Source organism: Nicotiana sylvestris, chromosome 8, assembly GCF_000393655.2.
Source record: "Nicotiana sylvestris chromosome 8, ASM39365v2, whole genome shotgun sequence".
Taxonomy (NCBI): Eukaryota; Viridiplantae; Streptophyta; class Magnoliopsida; order Solanales; family Solanaceae; genus Nicotiana; species Nicotiana sylvestris.
The window spans coordinates 125,245,273-125,265,704 of record NC_091064.1 but is presented as its reverse complement, the minus strand read 5'-3'; the positions used below and the strand labels follow the sequence as shown (position 1 = coordinate 125,265,704).

At 36.9% G+C, this 20,432-nt stretch overlaps 1 protein-coding gene across 1 annotated transcript; it reads right to left on the bottom strand.

Moving 5' to 3' along the window:
* Window positions 1-1,195: 1,195 nt before the first annotated feature.
* LOC104214487 (uncharacterized) lies at window positions 1,196-6,633 on the bottom strand. The gene is made up of 5 exons (XM_009764157.2): window positions 5,932-6,633; window positions 4,659-4,695; window positions 4,314-4,550; window positions 3,688-3,735; window positions 1,196-1,887 (listed from the first exon to the last, which is right to left on the bottom strand). The coding sequence occupies exons 1-5, from the start codon at window positions 6,243-6,245 to the stop codon at window positions 1,372-1,374; spliced, it is 1,152 nt and encodes a 383-aa protein (XP_009762459.1). The 5' UTR covers window positions 6,246-6,633; the 3' UTR covers window positions 1,196-1,371.
* Window positions 6,634-20,432: the final 13,799 nt, after the last annotated feature.

Genomic DNA, 20,432 nt, shown 5'->3' with positions numbered 1-20,432 from the left:
AGTATTACTCGTTTGCGAACGAGTTATTCGACTGCTCTCTTGTTGCAACTTTTTTGTAGGAGCAGGAGACTCAAAATCATCATCATCGGGAGCCTGGACATGCATATTCGCTTTAGAAGCAGGGGTTGAGGGCAAGTCCCTCGCTGATTTAACTGGAGTGGGAGTATTCCTCGTTTGTGAACGAGTCATTCGACTGCTCTCTTGTTGCAAGTTTTTAGGAGGAGCAGGAGACTCAAAACCATCATCATCTGGGGCCTGGACATGCATATTAGCTTCAGAATCAGGGCTTGAGGGCAAGTCCCTCAATCTTTTCACAAAATCGAACTTAACGCCTTTTCCAGCAACCTTCATTTTGCTTTTAGAAGCAGGTATTTTTTAACGCATTTTTTACAATAAAACAAACAAACAAAGCTTTAACAAAAGTGAAGGCAAGTGAAGGAAAACACAAAAATCAAACAAAAAATAAAGGCCATGAACACAAAGCAGAGGCCAATTTTCCCAAATTGTAACAAAACTCAAAAAATAAAAAATTCTACCCTAAAAGTCGAAATAACAAAACATGCAAATTGAAACATCAAGTTTAAGCCCAGAACGAAGATAGAAGGAACACAAAATCAAACGAAAAACACAACAACATTGTAAAGAAAATAGGCATAATTAGAAAAGCAAAAAAAATTAAAAATAAAACAAAATTCAAAACCAAAACTGTGATAAAAGCATAAAATGAAACGAAAATTACCTAAAAATAAGAGTGAAAGCTCGAAAAAGTACTTGAGACCCAACAATAGAGGTCGGTTGCCTTCTTCTCTGAGAAGGCGTGAGGAAGAGAGAGAAAAAGAAACAGAGAAATTGAAATTTAAAATATTAAAACCGTTGTTTTAATATTTGTGGGCAACCGGGTGAAAACTAAATTTCACAACATATACAACCTGTGCTAAACCAAGTAAGGGTTTCAAATGTGGGCTATTTTCGAATGGATTGTATAGCCCAAGTGATATATGATGTAATTTTTTCAAAAAATAAAGTACTAAAGGCCGTATCTAAAACATGATATCCGACTTATCCACAGTGCATCTGATGGTCCAGATTCCGAAGAATTTCTTCGGTGAAATATGTAAATTCAGCAATCAAGAGGAGGAACTAGGCTCTTAATTGAATGAGTAGGACTAAAAGAGGAGATACAATAACTTAACAGTGTCAATGAAATGATAAGAATAAAACTCTATTAGTTTTAAATAAATTTCTAAATAACCACTTCATGTCCAACTGTCTAGACTACTGCACATCTTTGAGGTCCATCCACAACTTGTGCAAACTATACAAAACTATTCCCTTTCACCTGAACCAATACGTATACCAACCGCAAAACAATTACCAACACGAACATTTTACACTCCAACAACAGCATTTTGGACATGTGCATGAGCATTTAGGGCACGTGCACGAACACTTTGGGCATCCACATGAACATTCTGGGCACGCGCATGAACACTTTGGCAACGTGCAGGAACATTTGAGGCAGCCAGGTTTACGACAGGACAAGCATTTGAGTTGCCATTTGGGCCAAAGACAACATTTAGTGCAGCTCAGTTTTGAGCAACTTAGACAATTAGGTAGTCTGCATTTAACTTGACAACAGCAGTTGGTAGAAATGGTTGTATCTGATCTCTTCGGCAGACGTAGAGTTTGTCTGATCTTTTTAAGCCTAATTTCAGTGGTCATGCACTCCATTTCTTGAATAAACCTGCAAAGGTGGCGGATGTAATCTGGGTAGAGTTCCAAGTTGCAGTGGCCTCCCCCTTTGACCCATAAGGGTTCATATGGATCCCTAGCCATTTTCCAAAGTCCATTACCATGTAGCCAATTTACAACATCATCCTCTGTGCCCTGTAAAACATTAGTAGGAACACATCAAGATGCTGCACCAATAAGACAGAGAAAGACCTTAAGTATATTTACCTTGTTTCCTTTCCTCCATATTCTAGCTGACCCATAAAGCACAAGTGTAGGAAAATTTATTCCATAGGTCATCAAAAATTATTTTTCGATGTTCTTGAGCGGCATCAGAAATTAAAAGGCGATTGTAGACGAGGATTTCAAATATCAATTATTTTAAACAAACAGCATGTATATACAATTGGATTCTTGATAAAACTATTAAGCATAATTTGCTCCAATTTAGTTAGGAACTTTTATTTCATCTATTTATTTAAGCCACCATAAGAAACTTTTTGCGAAGGAAGTCACCATAAGAAAATAGATATCATCAAATCATATCTTTTACAAGTTTATGCCTTTATTATACATAGTTGTCATGGAACACGTCTCCAAAATCTGAATCATAATTGACAAGAACCTTCTCAATGTTGTTAAACCTTTTTGCATGCTACAAGGTTGGTTTTCAACATAGAGAATCACTGTGATCCTTGGCAAGTCACAATTCTATCTAACGGTAAGGCTTAAGTTTAGACGCTTTTGACATGACAAAACAGATTTGTCGTTCATAAGCTGTATGAAGGATTTGTTCTTCATAAGCTATACACTATGGACAAAGCATGTCTATTGTATCAGTCATATATTGCATCGCTAAGGAGCTCTGAGAGCCGATTCAGCTAAGCCACCTCTTTAATTCTAACCTCCAACAACCTTCGCCCTCCCCCATCAAGTTAGATAGAAAACACCTAAAGGAATAAAACAATCAGCTTGAAAACAGACCATTCCACTTAATCAAACTTAGTCATTCAAATTGGCAACCCAACATGAGCAGATAAGCGTTCTGGCATGTTATTTAAAGCCTACATTTTTTGAATAGATATTCTGGTAATCAACTTGGCTCTTAGCAATTTGGGCAGTGCTCATTTTTATAAACTAAAAGCCTTCAATAATCCATACAGGAAACTGTTGTTTCACTCTAGGAACACAGCATTACATGAAAATCAACTTTCCTTCTGAGATGGAAAGGGGTAGGTGGTCGCTGATGCAAATCCAGAGTTTCTAACTTTGATATCTTAGATACCACTAGTTGCATCAGACTAATTCAACATAATGTGATCATCAGTTGACGCCAACTCATCCTTGTCGGTCTCATGACAGTTGTATAGAACTTGCCTTTTATTTTATCAGGCACATTTCCTTCACAAACACTTCTGTCTCCCACCATTTTAATCATCCTATATTAGCTTTATGTTAGTTCTATGAGTTACATCTTCATCTATCATGGCATTCAAGTGCCATTTCACCAGAAGATTGAGTTAAATCTCTTGTGCTAATACAAATCCTACATTGTAACAGCAGAGAATACTTGAGAATGCACAAACTTTACCAGAAGATGCTGAAGTTTTTGTTGTTGTATATGTTACACAGGGACAGAATCTTATCATATAACAACGACAATGATCCAAAAGGTCTCATCCCAAAAGGATATTCCCGAGATATCTCATATGGAAATTAAAGAGAAAAGGAAGTTGTTCTTATATCTCCGATTGTCTTCATGGCAATTGGCAGATAGGATCCTTTAGTTGAAAAGAAATAAAAGTCCATATCCATTTGTTCTCTTCTCTATATTACTTAAATTTAATCTTACCCTCGTCACTTAAAATGTCAACATTGCGTAAGAAATTTGAATGTAAATGTCAACTAATGCAAAAAAAAAAAAAAAAAAAAAAAAAAACAACAACAACAACTTACATGTATAACAAGCACAGGGCTTTTCACCTTCTGAATCTTGTTTAAATTCTGCACATGAACATAGCTGTTAGATCTTACGATAGACCCAAGGAACATACACAAATGAATATATAAGGTATTCAAGTTGTTCCCCTAATAAATTACACAGGCCACTGGCAAAAAAAAAAAAAAATTGCAAACATTTCAGAATCATTACAAGTTTCATGAACTGCAGCAGAATCGGCTCAAAACTTTGAATGCACTTTTCTATAACAACCATAGGAAAGCAAATATCTTTCCTTCTTCATAGGTCGTCATTTTAAAGTTATTTGGTTGCTTTATTGAAAAAACATGAGTTACTCATAACCATGTAGTACCAGCACAGGACCACCACTTAACTTACAGTCACAGAAAGTAATTTGGGTATCTTGAGGCAAAGGAAGCTTCCATAATTTATTCTTACAAACTAAAGCTATAAATAGAGAATGTCACCAAAGCTATCTCTGTTAGCATTCCTCCAAAATGCTCCAAGTCCAGGATTTAATTATCATACAAAGACGACAACACAGTCAAATGAATAATACTTGTCAAAAAAGGAAAAAGACCTCAACAAGTTAATTTTTATTTCCTTGAAGGATGTTAGTTACCTTGTAAATGTCAAAGCAAAAAGTGAAGTTTGCATGGCAAAGCACACGAAGGCCTGAAAGAATGCCACTGTGCAGAACCACACCTCTCAACCGTGGCAATTTAGCTGCCAAGTGTAATGTTGGGCCACTTCCGACAGATTGCCCATAGAGAATCAAATCTTCCTGGCTAATTCCATACTCTGTTTGAAGGCACTCATACACCGCTTCTATGTCCGCGTATGTATCAAATTCGCTTGGCTACATCATGCCCAAAAAAAAAGACACTGAGAAGAAGTAACTTGCCAGCACAAACCAAAACCTGCACCCACATCCTTAAATTCTTACTTAATTAATCGAATGACATACCTTCCCTGAAGATGCTCCATAGCCAGAATAGTCATATCTGCATAGTAATTGAGATGGATTACAAAAAGTGAAAATTCAGAAGGATAATTTTTTTTAGAGTAGAGAACAGCACTTCTTAGGAAACTGGTCAAAGTATAATAGCCTATAGCAACATGAGAATGTGCAATAACACATGAGTTGGGTATTGAACAAATTGGAAATTTCAAGCTAAAATGTTCAAAAATGCAACTAACAAAAAGCATTCTGGTTAAAATCAAAGATGTAAACTGATTCCTCTTAGCTTAGTCTGGCACACATGTGATACATTGGTACCTTGTTACCTACTATGAAATGCAAGGGTACACTGATAATTCTGTACCTTTTAATACAAATGAACAGTTCAGATCAATTGTGACAACTGTGCCAAACACACAAAAATGGAATTACTGGACTCTCATTGCATCCTTGTTAGACAACAGTGTGACATGTGTGTCAAACTCACCAAAGAGGAACATGTCTATGGACACTGTATGTATATTTGAAAGAAACACATAAAAGAGCAAGATCAAAGGCAAGTCTCAGTACAAAAAAGCAATGCTTTTATTCCCTCTACAAAGTAGTAGGGACCCATGTCTCTATCCAGACACACCACTAAAAACCCCATTTTACTTTTACATCTCATTCTGTGGGTGAAAATCTATCACACTACATATAAGGACAAAGAAAAGCAAAAAAAAAAATTGTAACTGTTGGAAAGGGACTAGTGATTTGTGACAACAATGAGAATTCACACGGCTCTTGCTTTTTCTTTTCCAATACTCAGTTAAAAAAGATGATAACTCACTGTCAAAATTTAACAGATCAAAAGGCACTGATGAGGAGAAAAGAAATCAGACAAACAAAAGAAATTCAAAGGTTTATTTATTTAACAATGAAATTTTCACTGAAACCATGAGATCAAACAAGGGAGTAACAGGCAATAGAGAGATCAAAGTGTAGTAGAAATTAATAAAACTTTAAATTGGACAAAAAGCTTTTCTATTTTTTTTTTTCAAGTAGAGAAAATGGATGGAAAAAGTGACCTTTACCAAACCCCAAGAGAGAGAAATACTAGGAACATAGCAAAAAAGGTGAGGAGACAGAGACCCATATCTCACAATCTAGCCCCAAAAAACGAAGAAAATATAAATTATTTAAAAATTTAAGATTGACCAGATTTTTTACAAATCAAGCTTAAAACACTCAAGAGAGAAACAGTAGAAAACATAAAAAAGAAGAAGAAAAGTAAGCAGACCCCATAAGGTTGACTCTGAGATTAGCTTTAAGCTGAAGAAACAGGTCATAGAGCTGGCCCAGATCAGCAGCATTGCCATGAGAGTAAAGAATGGTGAGCTTAGCATATGGGTTTTTAAAGTAAAAAGCTACAATCTTATTGCCTCTTTTGGTATCAACAAGAAGAACATCAAGTGAAGGGTCATCAATAGGCATATTTGATGTTGTTGAAACAGCAACTAGCCTTCCATCGTCTCTCTTTTTCACTTGATATGTAGCTGGTGATGGAGGAAAGAAGGCAAATTTGGCTGCTAATTGAGATAAACAACAACCCATTATAACAAAGATTTTGTTCCACCGCCACCACCCCACCAGTAGCTGAATGGTCTCTTCTGCAGACACAACTCATGAATGCATGTGGGTATGCTGGTGTTGGTGTTCTTCTTTTTGTATGCAAGTGTAAAGGAGAAAAAAAGGGTAAATGGGGTTCGAATTTGGTTGAAAATTTGTTTGGTTCTTGGAGGAGGAGAAGAGGGAAAAGGAAAGAAGTGTGGGTAAAAGAGGGAGGTGAGTTTTCCAAGAGTTTGGACTGTTTGTTTGGCTAAGTAAGTGTAAAAGATGATATCACATATATTTTGTTGGTATTCACATTTCACACAAGAAAATAAAGAGAGAAAAAAAACAAAATGACTCTGTGTGTGTATGTGTGTACTGTATGAAAAACTGGAGAGTTTGGGGGGGGGGGGGGGGGTTCGGCAGAGAGAGGTGTGTGTGTGCGTGAGACTCTGCGTTTCTTTTGAAAGGTTTCTGATTTTTTTCCATTGGAAATGGAGAAGAAAAAAGGGTTTTGGAGTTTTTAGATGTCAATGTTTTGAAAAAAAATTATTTTTATACGCAGATATTTGAAAAGGTAAGATTTTTCTATAGGTTTATTTTATCTATCAAATTATAACATATAAACAGTTTATGTTGAATGCGTCTGCAGAACTCTTCAATTATCTTATGTCAATTTTATGCTAAATAGTTAAAGTAGATACTTAAAGTTGTCACGATTTTTTATTTGGACCTCTTAATTAGCTTTTGTTCCGATTGAATATTTGCAGTATATTAAAGTGTACCAAGTAGACGTATTTTTGTCACGATCCGAATTTTCTATCCTCGAGAGTCATGATGGCGCCTACTAATGTGAACTAGGCAAGCCAAACTTTTAATCTAATTACTTCATTAATCAATTATTTCTTTTTAACAAATATAAGACGATAACGTGGTAACAGCGAAAATTCAAATTTAAGCGGAAGACAACAATAAAATTTATGAAAACTGCATCTATTACAAATACTTAAGCCTTAACTACCCAAAATCTGGTGTCACAGTGTCACAGACTGTCTAAGATTGCTACATACAAAGTCTGAAGAAATAACAGTATATTGTTTCTGAATAAAAGGAAAATGAAATAGGAAATAGGGACAGAGGGAGACGCCAGGGCCTGCGGACGCCTGCAGGTCTACCTTGGGTCTCCGGAGGGACTGAAGGAAGCCTCCAAGCTACTGTCCAAAAGCTGCTCCGGGATCTGCACATAGTGCAGAGTGTAGTATCAGCACAACCGACCCCATGTGATGGTAAGTGTCCAGCCTAACCCCGGCGAAATAGTGATGAGGCTAGGACTAGACTACCAAATAAACCTGTGCAGTTCAAATATATATATATACAGCGGAAAAGAAATACAGAAATAAACAAATAAAGATAGAAGGGGGAAACATGCTTCGGGGAATAACAGGTAAAACAGAATATCAAGAGAATTATAAAGAAATCAAAATCAACCACTAACAAGAATAAGGAAAACAAAGACAGATTTCACTTTCTTTTCACATCTTGTTGCAGGCGTGCAACCCGATCCCATTTCATGTATCTCGTGGCAGGCGTGCCACCCGCTCCCATTTCATGTATCTCGTGGTAGGCGTACCACCCGCTCCCATTTCATGTATCTCGTGGAAGGCGTACCACCCGCTCTCATTTCATTTATATCGTGGTAGGCGTACCATCCGCTCCCATTTCATTATATCTTGTGGTAGGCGTACTACCCGCTCCCATTTCATTTATCTTGTGGTAGGCGTACCACCCGCTCCCATTTCATTTATCTTGTGGTAGGCGTACCACCCGCTCCCATTTCATTATATCTTGTGGTAGGCGTACCACCCACTCCCATTTCATTATATCTTGTGGTAGGCGTACCACCCGCTCCTATTTACATGCCAACAATAATCACAAGGAATCCCGGCAAGGGAACAAGAGCAATATAACAACTTCCCCGCAAGAAAACAATGATATTTCAACAACATCCCGGCAAGGGAACAATAATATCAAAACAAACATACCGGCAAGGGAACAATACTATCAAAACAAACATCCCGGCAAGGGATCATTAATATTAAACAAACATCCCGGCAAGGGAACAATGTTGATAATAACATATGAAGCGCAATAAATCACAACGGAGTCATAACAATTATAATATAAAACTCACGGGCATGCTTGACACCAACGTATAGATACTCCTTACCATGCTTATACGTCGTACTCCACAATTAACATGTAGCAAATAAGACACAACTCCTAATCCCTCAATCTAAGGTTAGACCAAACTCTTACCTCGATGCCACGAACACAATTCACGTTTCAATTATAGCTTTACTCCTTGATTCCACCACCAATTCGGTCGAATCTAGCCACAAGTTACTTAATTACATCAATAAACGCTAAATGAATCAACCCCAATGCATGAAAATGAGTTTTTCTAAAGTTTTGCCCAAAAAGTCAAAAATCGCCCTAGGCCCACATGGTCAAAGCCTGAGGTTCGAACCAAAACCCGATTACCCATTCTCCCACAAACCCAAATATATAATTTATTTTGAAATTGGATCTCAAATTAAGGTCCAAATCCCCAATTTTCGAAAAACCTAAGTTTTACACAAAACACTCAATTTCCCCCATGAAAATCATTGATTTTGAGTTGAAATCATGTTAAAAGATGTTTATGATTGAAGGAAATGAGTTAAAATTAACTTACAATCGATTTGGAAGAAGAGTTCTTGAAAAATCGCCCAAAGGAGTTTTTGTTTTGAAAAGATGTGAAAAATGAGTTTAAAATCGTCTAAGTATAAAAGTTGCAGGTCTCATATGTAGGAATTGCGAATAGGGGTTCGCAATTGCGAGCCCCGACCTCTGCTAGCTTGGGAATTGCGAAACAGGGCTCGCATTTGCGAACCTTTCAGGGAAAACTGGACTTTCACATTTGCGATCAACATGTCGCATTTGCGACTTGGGAATTGCGACCACAGCATCGCATTTGCGATCACCGGCCAAATAGGAAACTTCGCAATTGCGAAGATAATCTCGCATTTGCGAGAGGGAGCTGGCCTGGGCTTTCTTCGCAATTGCGACAAGCCGCTCGCATTTGCGATATCGCATTTGCGAGCCAGACTTCACAAATACAAAGCCTACAGGCTTGCTATGCACAGTTGAAAACCTGCAATTTTTCTAAGTTAAAAATGCACCCCGTGGCCTATCCAAAACTCACCCGAGCCCTCAGGGCTCCAACCCAAATATACACACAAGCTCAAAAATATTCTACAGACTTATTCATGTAATAAAATCACCAAAATAACATCATGAACATCGAATTAATCCTCAAGATCAATGAAATTTCACAAAACTTCTTTAAACATCAAATTTTGCATTTAAGGTCCGAATCACGTCAAACGGATTCCGTTTCTTACCAAACTTCACAGAATTATCTTCAATCATATATAAGACCTGTACCGGGCACCGAAACCAAAATACGGGCCCAATACTAACAAGTTCTAATCAAAATTCACTTCCAAACCTTATGAACAATTTCAGAAAATAATTTTCTTCAAAAATTCATTTCTCGGGCTTGGGACCTCGGAATTCGATTCAGGGCATACGCCCAAGTTCTATATTTTCCTACGGACCCTCCGGGATTATCCACTCACGGGTCCGGATCCGTTTACCCAAAATATTGACCGAAGTCAAATTAATTCATTTTATAGTCAAAATTTATCATTTTTCACAGATTTTCCATTTAGGCTTTTCGGCTACGCGCCCGGATGGCACACTCAAATTAAGGTGATGCTAAAAGAGATTTTTAAGGCCTTGAAATGTAGAATTTTATTTTAAAACAAGTAAAAGTTCATCACAATTTCGCACTTGCTTGGAAATAACTCAAGCGTGTTTCTACATGCTCTCCTTACGTCCAATTAAATGGTTGATTTCACTTGAAGCAGGTCAATTTCACATCTTTATTGGACAGCTTTCCATACTACTTTTTAGGTTCATCTTTCATACCAAAGTAATTTAATTGGCTAATTGTTCTACATACGGAGCGCTTACTAGCACGAGCTTAAGGCATCTCAAGGCAGCACATAATGTGTCTGATTTGTACACCTTGGCTATACTATAAGTATTCAATCGAAACAAGGCCTAGTTAAAATGTCTAAATAAAATTTGGTGTAATTTTAGGTATTTCTGTTATAATCTGTATTCGAAGATTAAATTCTAGAAACTTAAACAATGTAAAACAGAAACGTAGAAGAATTAGAATAATATTCGAGCCCACTGAATTCATAGTGTTTTTTAAGGAACTTAATCCCCTCCTAGTACTCGAGGTTTAGGGTTATTTCATTCCAGGAAAGAACGGACAACCTCACTGGTGTAGCGGTACTCCAAATCCCAGTGACCAACGAAGGCAAATATCAATAGCAAATCACACTTACTTTTATTTACTTTCTATTAGAAAATAATGCAGAAGAAGAAGGAGAATTCAGAATTTGTTGTAAAAAAAATCTGAGGGAATAACCTGGTGTCTATAACCAATAGGTTGGATTTAAACTAAGTGATAACAACACGATAGGGGTCCAGGAACTACTAAAGAAAATCAAGAAACGTGCGGAAGCTAAAAGAAAATAAAGAAACAAAAAAGGCGGAAATTAAAGATAAATTGAATTCAAGAAAGAGTTTCTTGAATTCAAGAAGTTTATTCTTGAAAGTTAATCCTAACAACAACAATTAGCTAACGAAGAACTAATCGCCTTTGGTAGAGGTTAAAAACAAGAGATAGATTGTGAAACCCGACCCTTTCGAATAACAAGAACAACAATAAGCCTAAACTTTTCACCTTTCATGAATACCTAGAAGTGATCTAAGATTTTGAAGAATTCATCTTACCACCTTAAGTTGAGTCTTGAAGGTTGAAGAATAAATCCAAGAGTAGCCACACACAAGAGTGCAAGAAAAATCTCACAATTTTTATTGATAATAATCTGAATAATCTAAGTCTAAAAACAAATTATACACCCCTTTATATAGAGTGGGGTCACGAAATTCTACCAAAAAAATAAGTAAATAAAGTCCTAAACTACTTTAGACAACAAGTCCAACTACCTTAGGAAAAGGAAAATACTAGGAAGCAGAAACCAAGTCTTTCTTGGAAAGTAATTCCAAAACATCTTAGAAAAAGGAAAAAAATAACCTTAACTAACTAGGAAAGCAATAAATATAAGCCCATAATATATGGAAATAAGTTCCAAACCAATCTTGGATAGAATCTTTAAAATCTTGGAAATCTTGAAGGAAATTTACAAGCAACTTGGCACCAACTTGCACTCAACATCTAGCGCGACTATTGTACCATTCTTGGATATCAAATAAATCATTTTTATGCTATAAAAATGTGGCTTTATGTAGGACTTCATGGGCTGCAAGTTTGGACACATTTTAGGTGCTAAATTGGTCCAACAGTGGTCTGATTTGGACCTTCTTTAGAGGATGTTTTTTTAGAATCTAGTCCACCTCTTGTTGGACATGAACTTGGGCCATAAAATAATTATAATACCTAGATAACTCATATCCTTAAGCTCTTCCTCCCAACAAACAACTTCTTTGATCATTCTTAAAGTTCAATGACCTTATTTTGCAACTTTTTAGCTTGAGATCTTGTTAAAGTCCCTTTTCGAGATTCCAAAGCTTCATCTTTGTCCTTGAATAGATTTGAGCTTCCTAGGATGATATCATTCCCCTCTTCTTAAAGAAAATTCGTCCTCAAATTTTGACCTTGCAAGAAAATGAAGACAGACACTAGTAAATGGTATCCACTAATCTGAAAAAATGGTAAGAATAAAACAAGATAGCGACCATGTGTCCATTTAACCCAATTAAGCCTAATATGTATAAATATTCCTTTATAAAGCATATGGACATCATCATCCTAATAAAATTTATGCCTACTTAGATTTGTCCCATAAAAACCTCTCAAAAAATGTGCATGACAATGAAATTACAAAAGATTGATCACGTATCCATTTAAAACAAGTATCTCTACCACATGTATCAAATAAGACACTTTTATGATATAGTCAAGTATTAATTACAAATCTCATGGATTCTTCTACATGTAAGCTATTCAAAGAAGCACATAACTTCACAAGAAGGTTGGAAGAACCTATAATTCCCAAAATAAAAGATTCAATACATTCAAGCTCATGATTATAACTTTCCCCAATAATATCCCCAACATCAATGGATTCTAAACAATTGTTCAAACTATCACAGAAAGAGTCATGGATAGGTTCGTGAAAGAGTACTTGATCACAAGCGTCACAATAATCATGCATATCTTCTTTACTAGTAGCAAACACTTTTACAAGCTCACAGTCAATATGACTTAAAGAATAACTCTCCATCACAAAAAAAAAAATCATGTTCTAGCAATTTATTACACGAAAACTCATGAGACACTTGAATAAGTGAAGAAAAAAATATTTAACTCATTCACAAGCCTCTTTCCACCAAATTGGAATATATAATGATCTATGTCATGCTCAGTTTCAAAAGAAAGTAAATTACTCATGTACTTGAACTTAGATATTACAGTTAGTGACTTGATGTGCATTAAAATATCATCATCTACTTAAGTTATAAAGTCACCAACATAAGAATTAAGAGTATAGTTTATTACCTCCAAAAATACCTTAGGTATTCTAGAAAGGCCAAGAATGTAAATAAACCAATTATACATACTATACTTGGACTTATTTACTAATGGAACAATATCACCTTTTATTCTTTGATGCAGTGGCTCTAACTTAGCAATGTCTTTAGGGAACTCCATGTTATAAACCTATAAATAAGGATCAAAAGAGTCAAAAGATTCAGCAACAAAGAAATTAACCAAGCTTTTATCTTACATCACCCAACAAGAATAGATATCGCCAAATTCATGCTGGAATCGAATTGGATCTTTTGCCACCATCTCTTGCACTTTATCTCCCCTTTCAAAAGGTTTGTCAACACTTGGCTGCACAAAATCACAAGAACTAAAACAAGAAAGAGTTAATGGGTTAGGAAGTAAGGAAATTTTTTCTTGCTTACACTTTCTTTGGCTTTTATCACAAAACTAACTTTTTCCTCGTCCTTATCCTCTTCTCTCTCACCAAGGTTTTTTTCTTTTTCTTCACTCAAACCATCTTTATTCTCGCTCTCTACCTCAAAGCCTTTTTCTATCTCATGGTCTTCTCTCTTTTCTTTCCTCTCAAGCTCACTATTTTCCTTCCATGACATCCCACTCTCTTTACTCAACACAACCTCTCATTTTTCCTCTCTTGGGATGTCAACATGCACTCCCTTACTCCTCTCATTCTTTTCTCTCTCATATTTTTCCATATTTTGTTTAACAGTCTTTTCATCTTCACAAATTTGTGAGGGAGTCAAAGGTCCAAGAATGAGTTTCCACTCGTTAACCTCAAAAGAGTATTTATTTATTTTCCATGTTATATGAAGCTCTTCTATAGTCATACCATGGATTTTACTACAAGATACGATAATTATTCATGGGAATCACATCACACCATATCGTATCCTCATACCTTCCAATAGAGAATAGTAATAACACTCTTTTATCTACCTTTACTCCTCCCAACATGTAGTTCAATATGCTCAACATAAGGCAAGTTCAATTTCTCAACCATGTAAGTGCTAATTGAGTTATGGCCAAACTCTTTGTCAATTCTAAGGGCACAAATCGCAGACATCACTTTAGCTCTTGTTTGAAAAATTACTTTACCATTGTCTTCCTTCCATTCATTATGCTGTAAGTTCGACTTTTCAAATTGTTGAGTCATAGCTCACCTCCTTTCTTCATAACTACCTGTTTGAAACATCTTGCACAAAGACTAGAAGAAATATGTATATCTCAAATTTGGCTTTTTCCTTCTAATGTTCTCACCTCTCTTGCCTTTTTTCACTCAAAGCAACTCTTGTTCGTTAATCTTTAGATTTATTAATAAACCTTACTAGTCACAACCCTTAGTGATCAGAATATGGAGTTAGAAAAAGAAAGAAAAGTGAATGACCAAACCTAGGAAGAATAGGAATTGGTTAGTAGAAAAAAAGGAAAGAATTTTAGGAAACCCAAAACCACAAGAATAAGGAAAGATGTTTCGTTAATCTTCAAGAACAAGGATCCTCTCTTCTTGTTTCCTCTCTTGACTTGGAAACCAAATAGTACTTGAATTCTAAAAATAATAATGAGCAATAACACTTTTTTGGGGCTGATTTTCATTTTTTTTGTTGTGTTTTTTTTGCTCAAGAACCTCCCAAGATTATCAAGATTGAAATCTTGATTAGTCTATGTTCTGATACCACTTGATAACAATACGATAGGGGTTCAAGAACTACTAAAGAAAATAAAGAAACATGCGGAAGCTAAAAGAAAATAAAGAAATGAAAAGAGAGGAAATTAAAGATAGATTGAATTCAAGAAAGAGGTTCTTGAATTCAAGAAGTATATTCTTGAAAGTTAATCCTAACAACAACAATTAGCTAATGAAGAACTAGTCGCCTTTGGTAGAGGTTAAAAACAAGAGATAGATTGTGAAACCCGACCCTTTAGAATAACAAGAATAACAATAATCCTAAACTTTTCACCTTTCATGAATACCTAGAAGTGATCTAAGATTTTGAAGAATTCATCTTACCACCTTAAGTTGAGTCTTGAAGGTTGAAGAATAAATCCAAGAGTAGCCACACACAAGAGTGCAAGAAAAATCTCACAATTTTTATTGATAATAATCTGAATAATCTAAGTCTAAATATAAATAATACACCCTTTTATATAGAGTGGGGTCACGAAATTCTACCAAAAAAATAAGTAAATAAAGTCCTAAACTATTTTGGACAACAAGTCCAACTACCTTAGGAAAAGGAAAATACTAGGAAGCAGAAACCAAGTCTTTCTTGGAAAGTAATTCCAAATATCTTAGAAAAAGGAAAAAAATAACCTTAACTAACTAGGAAAGAATTAAATATAGTCCCATAATATATGGAAATTAGTCCCAAACCAATCTTGAATAGAATATTGAAAATCTTGGAAATCCTAAAGGAAATTTGGAAGCAACGTGGCACCAACTTGCACTCAACATCTAGCAGGACTATTGTACCATTCTTGGACATTAAATAAATCTTTTTTGTTCTATAAAAATGTGGCTTTATATAGGACTTCATGGGCTGCAAGTTTGGACACATTTTAGGTGTTAAATTGGTCCAACAGTGGTCTGATTTGGACCTTCTTCAGAGGATATTTTTTTGGAATCTAATCTACCTCTTGTTGGACATGAACTTGGGACATAAAATAATTATAACACCTAGATAACTCATATCCTTAAGCTCTTCCTCCCAACTAACAACTTCTTTGATCGTTCTTGAAGTTCAATGACCTTGTTTTGCAACTTTTTAGCTTGAGATCTTGTTAAAGGTCCTCTTCGAGATTCCAAAGCTTCATCCTTGTCCTTGAATAGATTTGAGATTCCTAGGATGCTATCACTAAGAGGTGCAACTCTTCCAGATGGCCTTGCGTAAAACGGCTACTTATGCAAAATAAAACAGAAAAATAAAATCCGAGGGAAAGTTAAATTACCGTTACAAAAATAGCCATTAAAAATTAATAAAATATTAATATAATAAATAAATTTGGTTCAAGAAATTAATCAATCAATCAGATTATAATCATAATTCAAAGCCAAAGTCGAAGTCGAAGCCAAGCCAAGCTGAGGGATAACGACGACGGCACGAGGCTTGCCTTCTTCTCAACTCTTTAAGATCTAGAATAAGTGCAATTTTATATAATCCCTCTAAATATCTTTTCCTCCTCCAATATGAGACAATGCTCCTTTGTAAAGGAGGAAAAATCAAAAAATTATTTTTCCTCCATTTTCCATTCACATTATTTTCTAACTAAAAATCCCACAACCCCCCACATGAATAGGGAATGGCTATACAACAAAAATATGCATGGAAAACTATGTGATTCTCAAGAAAGGATTAATCGCATCTGGATTAATAGGTTTCCATTTGAACTTGTCGTAGTGAACTTATGCCGGATATACTCGGTCAATTGGTAGATTTGATATCTTTGAACCGTCAAAATTTGTTGTATACCTAGACACCAGAAGTTACACAATCAATCGTTAACCGTCTTTGGTTCTTATTGTTGTATTTGTTTAAGCCATGAACACTGCCTGATTTCATAAATACGTAGAGAACTGACCTTACAGAATGCTCATTGAATCGGTTAACTCTTCATATTACATAGCTAATTCCTAAACGTATCATCTCGTAAGTACACTATTCAATATATCCCGTATCAAACTTAGAAATCATTAAAAACCTTAATGCTTTATTCTTGGTGCTGAACATTGTCCCATTAAAAGAATAGACTAAATTATTTTATTTGACAATGTTGAACCATCTTGACTTTATTGATATCCTCGAACCTAGATCTTGGGATCTTTAGTCTTCTAGGTAAAGCTACCACCACAATGACTTATCCTTGGACATAGTCCATATTCCTTGATGATCTCTCAGCTACCTCTCTTGTTAGGCCTTTTGTAAGTGGATCCGACACATTATCAGTTGCCTTCACGTAGTCAATTGTGATAATTCTCCTAGAGAACAGTTGCCTAATGATTTTATATCTTCGTCGTATATGAAGAGGGATCAATATACCGAGGGATCAACTTTCCCTCGAAGGACCAATATACCGAGGGATCAACTTGTCCCTATTTCCAAATCTCATCACACCTTTCATAGGTGAAACTCTAAGTAGAACCTTCTCACTATCCATGAAAGCTACATCCCGAACATTTCTATCAGTATAACCCTTCTGCCTGGATTGCGCTGTGCGAAACCGCTCCTGAATCAATTTCACTTCTTCGAAGCATCACGAACCAAATCTGTGCACAACAATCTAGCCCCACCCGTCTGAAACCAACCAACTGGAGAACGACATCGCCTTCCGTATAAGGCCTCATACATAGCCATATAGATGCTCTTTTGATAACCGTTGTTGTATGCAAACTCCTTTAATGGAAGAAACTGATCTCACTAACCTCTGAAATCTATGACACAGGCTCTCAACATATCATCCACAATCTGAATAGTCCCTCAGATTGCCCATCTGTCTAAGGGTGAAATGCGGTGCTCAACTCAACCTGTGTGCCCAACTCACGCTGAACCGCTCTCCAGAAATACGAAGTAAACTAAGTGCCTCGACCCGAGTTAATAGACACAGGCACACCATGCAAGTAGATAATCTCTCTGATGTAGATCTTAGCCAACTTGTTCCGAAGTGTAGGAAGTCATGACTGGAATGAAATGTGGAGACTTGGTCAGTCTGTCCACAATGACCCAAACATCGTCAAAGCTCCTCAATGTCTGTGGAAAACCAACTACAAAGTCCATAATAATACGCTCCCATATTGTCACGACCCAAAACCGACCCGGTCGTGATGACGCCTATCGTGAAACTAGGCCAGCCGACATAACTCCCGAATCAACCATTTTCCAATAAAAGTTGTTTTTTATACCATTTATAAACAATAATTTCTCATAATGATTTTTTTTTAAAAAGTGCAGAATAATTACACAAGCCCGACATCGGGGTGTCACTAGTCATAAGCTTCTACCAAGGTCCGAATACAACAAGGGTAAAAAAATATACTAAATACAGTAATGAAAATGAGAGGAAGGAAAGTAGTACTGCGAACGTCGTGCAGCCACCTTGCTAACTCCGACGACTCCGCCTCTGAGCAATCAACACCCGCTACAAGGTTCTGAAATACCTGAATCTGCACACGAGGTGCGGGGAGTAATGTGAGTACTCCAACCCAGTAAGTAATAAGAGTAAATAAAGACCGAACAGTAGGAAACGATGCATCCACATTTATGATAAACTCAATAAGCACAACAAGCTTTCAAAATCAGAATACGAGTCAATCGTCTCATTTAAAATCCAGCTTTTGGTAAGAATCATTTGAAAATGCTTTCCAACAGTTTCAGTAGGGGTTCAATAACATTTATAATAAAAGAGAATAAAACCATAATCGGCCCCTCGGGCAAAACATAGTTCGTATATAGCCCCTCGGGCAAAACAGGAATCATAAACACCTCATGACATAAAAATCTCAGTAGAAATAACAAAGCCAAATCAGTGATCAAATTCTGAACATCTCATAAAAACTCCAGCTTAAATGAAAGTTGTTTAAAAGCATTTGTTCAACATTTTTAACAGAGACTCAGTATAAAAAGGAGTGGAAACAGCAATTACATAAAAACAAACCCCTCGGGTAAAGCATCACGCATATATGTATACAGCCCCTCGAGCAAGCCTCTCAGTCGTTCGAGACTCAGCTCTCACCAATCAGCGCTCACACTCAGCACTCACACTCAATAAGTACCATATAGTAACCGCTGCGACATGCAGCTCGATCCATATATCGCTGCGGCGTGCAGCCCAATCCATATATACAGTCGATTGCACTCACTGAGGGTGTGCAGACTCCGGAGGGGCTCCTACAGCCCAACCACTGTATCGCTGCGGCGTGCAACCCTCTCTCAGTCATTAACCTCACAATTAGAACCTCGGTCTATCTCAGTCATAAACCTCACAATTAGACCCTCGGACTATCTCAGTTATCAATCTTACGATCACTCGGACCATCAGTAAAATAGGGAACTCAGCCCAAATAGTTTTCACATTTTTAATAATTAAAGTGATAAAACCAGATTTAAATAATAAACAGGTAAAACATGACTGAGAATAAGCTTTCAAAACAAATAGAGTGAGGAAGAATAGTAAAAATGCCCCTAAGGGTCTCGACATGTCGGCACAAGGCCCCAAACATGGCATACAGCCCAAAATATAATATCAATCTCTAAAATATAGAATATCATAAGATTTCAAATCAGATACGCGACTTAACAGTCGTACGGGACAGACCAATTCACAATCCCCAACAGTGCACGACTCCACACTCGTCATCTAGCATGTGCGTCACCTTAAAGTAGCACAACGATGTGAAATCCATGGTTTTAAACCCTCAGGACAGTATTTACAATTATTACTTACCTCGATACGGTCCAAACTCTAGCCCGTGATGCCTTTGCCCTCTCGAATCGACCTCCGGATGCTCCAAATCTAGCCACAATCAATACATAACTATTAAAATATTCTAAGGGAACAAAGCCCAGTCGAAAATATCCAATTTACATCAAAAATCCCGAAATTGCTCAAACCCGGCCCCCGGGCCCACATCTCGGAACCCAATAAAAGTCACATCAATAGAATCCTCATCATCTCATGAGTCTATACATACCAAGAACATCAAAATCGGACTTCAAATGGCCCCTCAAATCCCAAATTCTAGGTCTTCAATTACAAGCCCTAGTTCTTCAATACTAGGCTTAAATTCCATGATTAATTAGGTAGAATTCACATAAAAAACGAGTATAAAGTCCATAAATCTTACCTCCAAGTGATTCCCCTTGAAGCCCTCTTCAATCCTCTTCAAAAAGCTCCAAAAATGACCAAAAATGGTGGAAATAAATCCCAAAATCGCGGACAAGACGACTATTTAAACATTCTGCCCAGTCCTGAAATCCTTCTTCGCGAAAGCGGTCAAAGCCTCACGTTCGCGAAGCACAAAAGAACTTTGATCAGAATTTCCTCTTCGTGATCGCGACCTGCCCATCACGAATGCGATGCTTCCTCAGACTAAACCTTCATGATCGCGTTACACTACTCGCGAACGCGATGAATAAAATGCCTCAAGTCCAGCTGGCCAAATTACTCTACGCAAACGTGGTCCACTCTACGCGAACGCGATGACCAAACATCCAGCTCTTCGCGAACGCGTAGCCTTCCTCGTGAACGCGAAGGCTTAACCCTAGCCTTCACCAACTAACCCTCCGCGAACGCGAGGGCCTACTTGCGAACGCAAAGGCCATTTCTCTGCAACACTGATCAACAATTTTCTGCAATTCCAAACAACATGCAATGGTCCGATTGACCACCCAAAAGTCACCCGAGGCCCTCGGGACCTCAACCAAATATGCCAACATATCCCATAACCTCATTCAAACTTGTTCTAACCTTCGGAATGCTCAAAGCAACAT